Genomic DNA, 9636 nt, shown 5'->3' with positions numbered 1-9636 from the left:
GTTTAAGAGTGTGTGTGTGTGTGTGTGTGTGTGTGTGTGTGTGTGTGTGTGTGTGTGTGTGTGTGTGTGTGTGTGTGTGTGTGTGTGTGTGTGTGTGTGTGTGTGTGTGTGTGTGTGTGTGTGTGTGTGTTCTTAAGACTTGTATCTTTGTCAGTTCATAAAACCAGAAGTGGTTTCAACCGCACATCAGTTACACATGAAGACTCGCCGGCTTCTCGCACGATACCCACACAACCAAAACCACTTCCTGTTTGACTCCTTAGAGACGCACTCAAAGGCAGAAAGCTGTCTTTAATTTTGACAGTTTAAAGAGCCCAGTGATGTAGTTAGTTACAGTCACTGTATCAAATAAAAACACTGCACCCTTAACATGCTATCACTCCCAAGTATGGAGTACAACACAAACAAAGCAATAACATATACCGTATATCAGGGGCGGACTGGGAAATCAGCCCGGGACTCTCGACCGGCCCACTACGGTACCGCCGGCCCACCTCGGTACCGAAAGTAAATACCGCTAGTAAATTGTCAACGGGGGTGGGGGGGGAGGGGGGTGGTGCTAGTGACTCTTATCCGACCGGCCCACATCGTCCGACCGGCCCTCTTCAGTACCGGCCCATAGGGATTCGTCGTGCCACCAACTCGAACAAAGTGGCTCAAAAGTAGGACAAGTTAATAAACAAGGAAGTTACGATGCCAATTTTAAGATAATGGTGATCAATGAAGCATCAAACAACTGTCGCGCAGCAAAGAAATATGATGTTACTGAGTGTAACGTTAGAAAATGGCGACCCTTAAAAATGTAAACAGTCAGAGAAAAGGTATTTTTCCAAAAATTGTTCTTGAAAAAGAGGGGTCGTCATATATTCGGGTAAATACGGGAATTGTCTCTTTATCAACAGAATAGTGTTTGTTCTGTGCTTTTTAGCATGGTGCAGTAATGAAGCACGCATTCACACATTTACTGCAGACAGTCAGTGTCTCCAGCTCAGATTAGCCTGCTCTGTTTTGTCCAATCAGATTGCAGCTAATTTGTAAACAGCCTCTCAGAGCCACGGAGTTCCCGCCCACATTAATGAACCCCATAAGTTATGGTATCTGATCGCCTTTTTGACAAGTATTGATCATTGTTATTGAGTGAAAGAAAAACACAAAAGATTTCCCTTGGTTATCCGACCGCTGATAAATGATCACTACTAAAATGCAGCAGTTTTTAATGCATCATTTATATAGAAATGATTATGTTTTCTGATGTAGAAGGCTAAAACAAGTCTGTCTTTTGAGTCGAGAGTTAAGAAAAAGAGAAAATGCTGAAAATGAATTACATTTTGTGAAGCCTGTTATGTGACTACAGCTCAAACGTGAGTGTCTCTATTTTAAGTGAAGAACAAAGAAGGGTGTTGGCATTCAATCCAGAAAATCAAATTGAATGTATTAATGAAATGTTTCTTTCTTCTGTGTTTTATCTCTTTTGATCCAGGATGAGAAATTGACCGTAACACAGGCCTCTGCAGCGAGTGGGGCCCCCTCTTTTCTACGCTTCCAGTACCAGCTGAATGAGCGCCGCTCGGCCTCCTGGGATACGTTTCTATCGAGAGACTGCCTCTTCCTGGAGGTCCCTGCCGGGGCGCTGGTGGACGGCAGCAAAGAGGGGTGAGGATTGCTTAAGACCCCTAACTTATAACACCCCCTGATGGGTTTTCATGATATTAAATGAGAGGACTGCATTTATTGATATCTGAGGCGGTACCTTCCCCCTCTTTAGGTTTGAACAATGTTATTAAAGTTGTCAAATTCTCCAAAAAACGTTCCAGCCCACTGGGGAGATTTTAGAATATTGTTTTCCCTCTAAAGGAATTAAATGATATCATTAAGTGCAAGATATCAGAATCAGAAAACCTTTATTAGTCCCACAGAGGGGACATTTACATTGTTACCTAAGAAGCATGCATACAAAAGTATTAAAGATACAAAGAAAATTATAATAAAAAGAGTTACAAAAAACACATCCTGTAACAGTTCTGAGGATTTAGCAGCCAGGTATATACTGCAGTCATTAACGGCATGTATATATATTGCACATAATTGGTTGGTATTTAACAACAAAGGGTGTTATTGTCCAAAGTGTGCAGAGCAATGTCTGCACACCGTACGGTTTTAACATCGTACGCTAGGATCGTGTTTTCAGGCCATCGGTGCGTCTCAGATTAAATGAATGCTAATACGTTTGGTTTCCACGGCCTGGCTTTGTGCTGCTGTAATCGATGCCAGAGCAGAGTAATCGATGCCAGAGCAGAGTAACCTTCCCGCTGCGGGCACACAGCTCTGCAGCTGCCTCTGCAGCACTTATGTAAAGTTGCAGCACTTATGTAAAGAGGGGGAAACCAAACACTGTGTGTATTCACCTCTCCTTGTTTACAAACTGGTTCTCTCTCTCTCTCTGTCCCGCTCTCCCTTCGATGATTCAATATGCGTGTTTGGTATGAATGTCACAATGGCAACATTGTTAAATCACAAAGAGGTTATAAAGATAACGGTGGAAGAGAATAATATTGTTCTCTCTCTCTGCTTCTCCCTCAGGCTAACTGCGCTGCTTGAGTTTGTGGAGGAGAAGCTGAAAGTTAACTACGTGTTCCTGTGGTTCCATAAAAAGAGAGAGGATCGATGTAAGAGCTCTTCCTCTTTTTATAAACTGTTTTTTCTTTAGAGGCAGGGATTGCTTTTCAAAACCTTTTTAAATTGAGTTTAAAAAACATCAGTAATATAGATTTTACTAAATGGATTTCCAGTTACGAGGCAAAATGTTGTTGTTGACTAGGCAGCTTTTAGGAAGTGCAGAGAAAACAGAACATTCTGAAGTTGAGAAAAATACATCTTTTGAAAGCCTCATTTCTCAACATGTCATATTTCAACAGAGTCTAAAGGCATGAGCTAATTGCAGCTCTGAGGTATTCTATAGGTTTCTCAGGTGCAGGCTACGATGTTGTGATTGGATTCTTCAGTATTGTTGAGAAGAGTGTCATCACCCAGGTGTACCTGCAGCTAAACGTCTGCCTCTCTTCCTGTCTCTCCCCCCCCCCCCCCTCAGCGACCATCTTCAGGACGTTCCACTTCATGGGCTTTGAGATGGTGAAGCCGGGACACCCCATGGTACCGGCCCGGCCCGATCTGGCTTTCATGGCTTACTCTCTGGACAACAGCAGCTCAGATGAGGAGTGACTGTCGCCGTGACAACTCCCTCTCCCACCCTAGCCATCCCCCCCCATAGAAACACACCTTCTGCCTGTTCTCTCCTTTCAATCTGACACAAACCTCCCAAAGAATCACTTGGACGAGGTGTCACCTTTTTTTTTGTTTTTTGTATAGACTTGTGATTTAAGGGGGATTGGGATTTCCATGTGACGCAGATTCCTCCCCCTCCTCCCTACCCTCCTCCTCCCTCCCAGAGGGGATCTGCAGATTGGATATATTCTTTATATATTTTCGCGCTGCCATCAAGAAAACAGTTTGGTATTCGGGAGAAGGCGTGTTTTACATTAAAATTCAGCATATCTCTCCTGACAGCTTCCGCTTTGAGAAAAGAGACTTTGTGTGCGCTATAGCATGCAAGCTGTGTTTGGTAGGGATACAAAGAGGGAATGATGGTGTATGGTATGTTCAATAACATGTTGTTTCACTTTATAAAAAAGATGGGCGACAGCCTGATTTGATGCATTTGACATTATAGCCCATGTAAGCATTACTCTACTCTTCCTCCTGACTCATCATCATTCCAGCACCTTTCAAGCTCTGTAGCCACAAACGTGGAGAAACCCTGTTATTCTAAGGGTGTAAAAAGCAGCCGGTTTGTTGAGATGTCACACCAGGCTGGCTGTCAGCTCTTGGAGGTCAACCACCTTCCTCCTCCTCTTCCTCCTCTTGGTGATAATCAACCTGTCACTCAGACGGGAGGAAGAGCAGAGCGGCCTCACTGTGGTCACACACAGAAACCACTGCTTCGAGTCACTTTGTTTTTGTTCAAAGACTGTCATCTTAATAATTGTAGGAGTAAGAGGGTCCGGTTTAAAGAGAAGCTCCACTTTGCATTTAAATGTACACATAATGTTTTAATCCTGTGCAGCCCCAGTTTGTTGCCTCGTGTATTTTCATTACGTCACATTCAGAGTTAAACATCGGCTCTATGAATCTGGATGGGAAAAAAACACGTTAAGAAACATTTTTCAAGCTGCGACTTAATTTCTTTTCGATGTAGTGAAAGCAGGAATTACATACAAGTTCTTTATGTTCTGTGCAACACACAAAACATGTTATTTTATGTAGAAATATCAATTTAGGATACATGAAGACACAAACTGGGGCTTCCTTCAGCGAGTAGTCAAACCAGTCGAACGCTCGATTGAAACGAGTGCAATGTTCATATTTTATACTTTAGAGTCTTATTGAGGAATATTTCATCCCTTGCTGATTCAGACCCGCGCCATAATGTGAGGAAAGGAGGTACAACAGAAGCACGTGAATACCATATATACAATAAGATTCTAAATAAAAAAAACGCCAAAGAATCCACCCTGTCTGTAAAAAGCTGGTTCAATAGTCAGCGGATGTTAGCCTATGGTATGTAAAGCAATATTAACGTACATTCCCCATGCCTCAGAGTAGTCTCTTCCATATTGGTGTTAGGATGGGGGGGGGGCTTTATTCTTCTGCATGTCTTCACTTCATAGAGTCTTCATTGCTACTGATTGAGCCCCTGACTATAAGCTGTTAGGAAATGTCCATAAATGAATTTTTCTCAGAGGTATATTTTTATGTATGTATATTTCTCTAATGTTTACTGTGAAAGATTAGGGATTTATTTTGTGTCCTCGGTGACCTAGCTAGCCACCATTTAATGACAATCCACTCTTGTATACTCTGGATTTCTTTGTCTTGGGGGAAAAATAATAAAAATGTTTATCTTAATGATTGCTTTTGGTTTGTTTTTTTGATCCTCCTGTGATCATTTGTTGTTGTGAACAGAAGCTGAGTCAGGCGCTAATCTCCAGCTAGCTCGACTCCCCGCTGGCTTCCCGCCAAGCGCTGCAACAAAGTCATTTGAACTAGAGATCTATTTCTAGGGTGGAGTCAGCTGTGCTATTATCGGCGTCTCTAACACGGCAACGACCTGCTTTTAAACCTTTATTTTCTGCTCCTGAAGGAGAAAAGACATCCTGTGTGTGCTCATGGCTTTAACATCATGAGGCGTAAAACACAACAACAAAAGGAACACAAACCTAAATAGAAAAAATGTCCCAGGAAAATACATTTCTTTAACAAGCAAGGATGCACAATATTAAAAAACAACATATTGAAGATGCCCTATTGAGTTTTTTTTATAAACAAACAAAAGTTGTTTAACTTCACTTAATGACCAAATAGCAATTATTTTAACAAACATGTTTCCTCCAAAGTCAAACATTTGAACATCACCTTTACTTCTTCCTCTTCACTGAATTGTCTTGCACAATACAAACACAACGGGCCAAACATTGCGCCATCGAAAAATCTTTGTTTACTATTGTGCTTTATTATGTGTTAAGCGCTATCTTTAAAAATATATATATACAATACATTTCTGTTAAATTTTACATATTTTTGTTATTTTATTTTCATGCAGTATTGTGCCTACATTTTATTTCCTGGTTATATAACTATTAAATGCACAACACACGGAGGTAATGCCTTGTAAGTGAATACTCCATTATTTAGCAATAGACTTACATACAAATCTGATATGTTTATTCTCAAAATATTTTCCGATTATTGACAGAGGCAGGTATCATTTTGGGGTCGTAACAACACCTGAAAAGACACAAACTAGGCTCAACACATCCAGACTGTCTAGGAATTCCCTGTTAGTGTGAATAATTGAACACTCGGGATGCTCAAATGAAATGGCACCTCTGAAATGTGCCTCTCTGTAAAATGAATGAATCTTTCCCAGTTTCCCATCAGCATGACGGTGCGTTTAAAATCTGAAGTGAGGCATTCGAGCTGAGTCAGTAATCCCCCGGACTAAAATCAGAGCGGCAGATAGTCCCCTGCTGGCCTTAATCTTACTCTGCCTTTATATAAACTCACCTCGGCAGATGAGCGGTACTTATCAGCTCCACTCACTGCGCACATTTCTCAGAAATATGTAAGTCTAAAGCAGTCAGTACCGCTCATAAGACACTGCAGCAGACCTCACTGAAGAGCAGATCAAATGTAATGTACGTTTTCTAGTAATGCTGACAAAGATATTTCACCACAAGGTCCATTTGTAAACTGTTGGTTCTGGAGGTTTGGTATCACATGATCTATATCAGCAGATGAGGTTCTCCCTCTCCTCTAGTGAGTTATATAGGTTTCTGTGCAAGTAAATGGTCTGCAAAGGCTAACATCCCTGTGTTCCCTCCAGAGGGAGTTTCTCTCCCCCCCCTGCCTGAAACGCCTCCATTGGACGTCTTTGTTTACTTCCATAACATAGCGACATCACTATGCAACACTGTATTGGCTAGCGTTTCAACACATTGTACGTTAAGGGGCGGGACATCTCTAAGCGGTTGACCAATCACAACAGAGCCAGCCAGCTAACCAATCGGAGGAGAATGGGCTCTGGTTTCAGACAGAGGGTGGAAAGAGGTGCTGCAGCACAGGCAGTATGAGAAAAATAAAGAGCTTTTTGAACATTAAAGCATGTCACAGTAGAGACACAAAATACAACTATGAAACCTGTTAAATTAGCATAATAGGACCCCTTTAAATTGCATTCTTGAAGTTAGAAACAGTTTATCACAAACAAATCTCATATCAGTTAGTAACCATTAGGAGCTTTTTATTATCTCACATTATGTAACTCGTTTTTAGGTTGCAACCTTGTGCAAAGGGAAAAAACTGTGTACACAACAGTGTAGTATTCAGATCCTTCTTTTACGATTACAATTAAGCTCAGCTGTCTCCAATTACCCGTGACGTGAGATGTTTTTACACTTCGTTGGAGCCACCTGTGCTAAATTCAACTGATTCAATCCAATTCAGAAAGGCAGAAACCTGTCAGAGCAAAACACAATTACCTGCAGAGCTCAGAGAAAAGATGGTGTCGAGGAACAGATGGAGAGCTACACAATTACATCTGCTTCATCGAAGGCTCTCAAGAGCACTTCAGCCTCCCTAATTCTTCATTGGAGGAAGTCTGTAAATCATCCTTCCTGGAGCAGGCCACCTGGTCAAACAGAACCTGATGATCATAATGGATGAGCTCCAGAGTGTGAAGACTGAAGAAACTTCCAAAAAGACACCTATGGGTGCAACGCGCCAAGAAGTGGGCTTTATGTCGGCTAGAAGGAAGCTATGGAAGGAAGCTTCTCCTCAGTAAAGACAAGGAAGTCTGGTGAAAACAAAACTGAGATCACTTTTTGATCTCAATGCTAGGGGGGAGAAACTTCTTCTGGAGGTAACTTTGGAAGATAAGCCTTTGCAGACCATTTACATGCACACAAACATAAATAACAACCTACAAGAAGAAAGAAAGGCCTCTTTAACCTTCTGGAGTCTGAGGGTATTTTCTGGATATTTAGACGTTTCCTTAAATCACCTTTTAAATGTATTTCTTATAAAATGGCATCCCATGTGTTACATATCAAAATGTTCAGGACAAATCTCTGGTCTTGCTATAAATGCAAATGACCCTCCCTACAGACCGATCATGCAGGCTGCATGGGGCCTCACATTGCGCAGGGGGCCTCGGCTTATGAGCTCGGCTTATGAGCTCGGCTTGTGCGCAGTTCTCAGCGCAGTTCCGCCCGGCTGACACGCGAGAGTGAGAGGCGACAAGGGGAGCACGTCTGTAACCCGACATCGTTGCAATTAATCGACATCTGATCAATCACAGCTTTGATACGGCCACTAGTGAAGGTGAAGAGATGTCGGCGAAATTTACCATTTACCTCACTGTATAAAAAAGTAACTGCGTTGATAATAATAAACAGGAATTATATCAGAGTACTTTGTTTCCAAAAAAAATTGTTTCACTCCTGTTGGTTGGGGGGGCGGGGGCCTGATCTCACAATGTCGCTTGTGGCCCCAAGTTGGCAAGGGACGGCCCTGCTCACCTTAGAGCACTGTGTGATGAGATAAGTAGCTCTAAAGCTTAACATTTGACATCCGATTTTCGGAAAATCTTCAAAACTCTTGTTAAAACACAATGTCATCAAATGTTTTTTTGGTTACCAAAGTATTAGGATCACAAAAGTAGTGAAATATTTGAATTACAATAAATGTGTAATTCATGTCTAAAATAGGTGTTCATCACTCTACTTTCAGAGATATAGAAAATGCTTTCTGAATGCACTGTCAGCACCTTTTTTAAGCTGATATGGCAAACATGTCGCCTATTTGTACCCAGGCGGTTAACTTCCTCTTTAAATGCATGGTGTTACAAAATAATGATCCAAAAAACATTCTAGACATCAACTCAAGAAGAAGAAAACACCTGATGGAAAAAACCCAAACTTCCTGTTTTACAAGGACAGGAAAACAGACAGAAATCCTTACTGAAACAAAATGAAAGTATTTCTCATTATGTAACCATGGTGTCCTATTTCACGACAGTTTAAAGTATGCATTACACAAGTCATGTAGAATACATTGAGACCATCTGCCCTGTGCTACAGCAGCGGATATTTAGCTCTAATCTAATATGATCTCAAATGTAAATCCATAAATCATAAAAGTAATGGCAGGGATAAGTATACGTTATATAAAAGTGGGTTTAAAGGATTGAAAAGTAATAAATAACACTAATTTATAGTGACTAAAGTAAGAGAGTTTGTTGTGAGGGTTCATTTGACACAGACAAAACGAGTCGATAATTCATCAGGTGAATTTATTGTAGCAAACAACACAAATACAAACAAAGCTCATTCACTCTCACACACAGAACGTCAGCGTCTCTACTTGTCCTTCTCCTTCTGCTCCTTCTCTTTCTTCTCCTTCTCCGCCTTGGCCTCCTCCGCCTCGTGCTTCTTGATCAGCACCTCCACCTCCTTCTGCTTCAGCACTTTGATGACGGTCTTTCCGTTCTCGCGGGTCAGAGTGGCGAGCTCCACTGAAACAAAAAGACAGACGGTAAGGAACCAGCTGCGGGGAAGCGCACTGCGAGGTGACATGTAGCGAAGGAATGTCAGGTGTTATTGTCTAGATATCTGATGCACGTTGGAACAGGGACAGTGACACACGATCATCGACTGAGCTGCTTTAAAAACAGGTTGGTCAGGTGTCATAGGGCTTAACCACATGTAGACTCAGCCATGTGACCGTGAGAACTGAAGGTAAACAAATAACACGACATTGAAAGCAGCTGGTTTTTATTTTTAGGGAGTGCTGTTAAACCATGAAGGCTAACAAAAAAACTAAAAGGTCCAGTAATTGTTAGTTTGCAGAAGTCGCATACCCCTTGTTGATATGGTCTCTAAAAGGGGATTGCGCTGTTATCCCTAGAGTAACTCGGTCCGTTGATCGGCATTGCCGGATCTTTAGGTCAAAAATTTTGTTCTTAGAGCTGTGGCTCTGAGTTTAAGGAGTTGTACTCTGTTCTACGTGGGGTTTTTCTTCCCG

General features: G+C 41.7%; 1 protein-coding gene across 1 annotated transcript in view; it reads left to right on the top strand.

The window, feature by feature from the left end:
• oaz2a (ornithine decarboxylase antizyme 2a) overlaps positions 1-4544 on the top strand; it is a 13294-nt gene extending 8750 nt beyond the window's left edge. Inside the window, 3 exon segments of the mRNA XM_010777591.1 lie at positions 1481-1653; positions 2581-2666; positions 3089-4544. Coding sequence (XP_010775893.1) covers positions 1481-1653; positions 2581-2666; positions 3089-3219 — 390 coding nt within the window. The 3' untranslated portion in view covers positions 3220-4544.
• The last annotated feature ends 5092 nt before the right edge of the window (positions 4545-9636 follow it).

Source organism: Notothenia coriiceps, unplaced genomic scaffold, assembly GCF_000735185.1.
Source record: "Notothenia coriiceps isolate Sejong01 unplaced genomic scaffold, NC01 NC01_scaffold00018253, whole genome shotgun sequence".
Lineage (NCBI taxonomy): Eukaryota > Metazoa > Chordata > Actinopteri > Perciformes > Nototheniidae > Notothenia > Notothenia coriiceps.
This window is presented reverse-complemented; position numbering and strand designations above follow the sequence as displayed.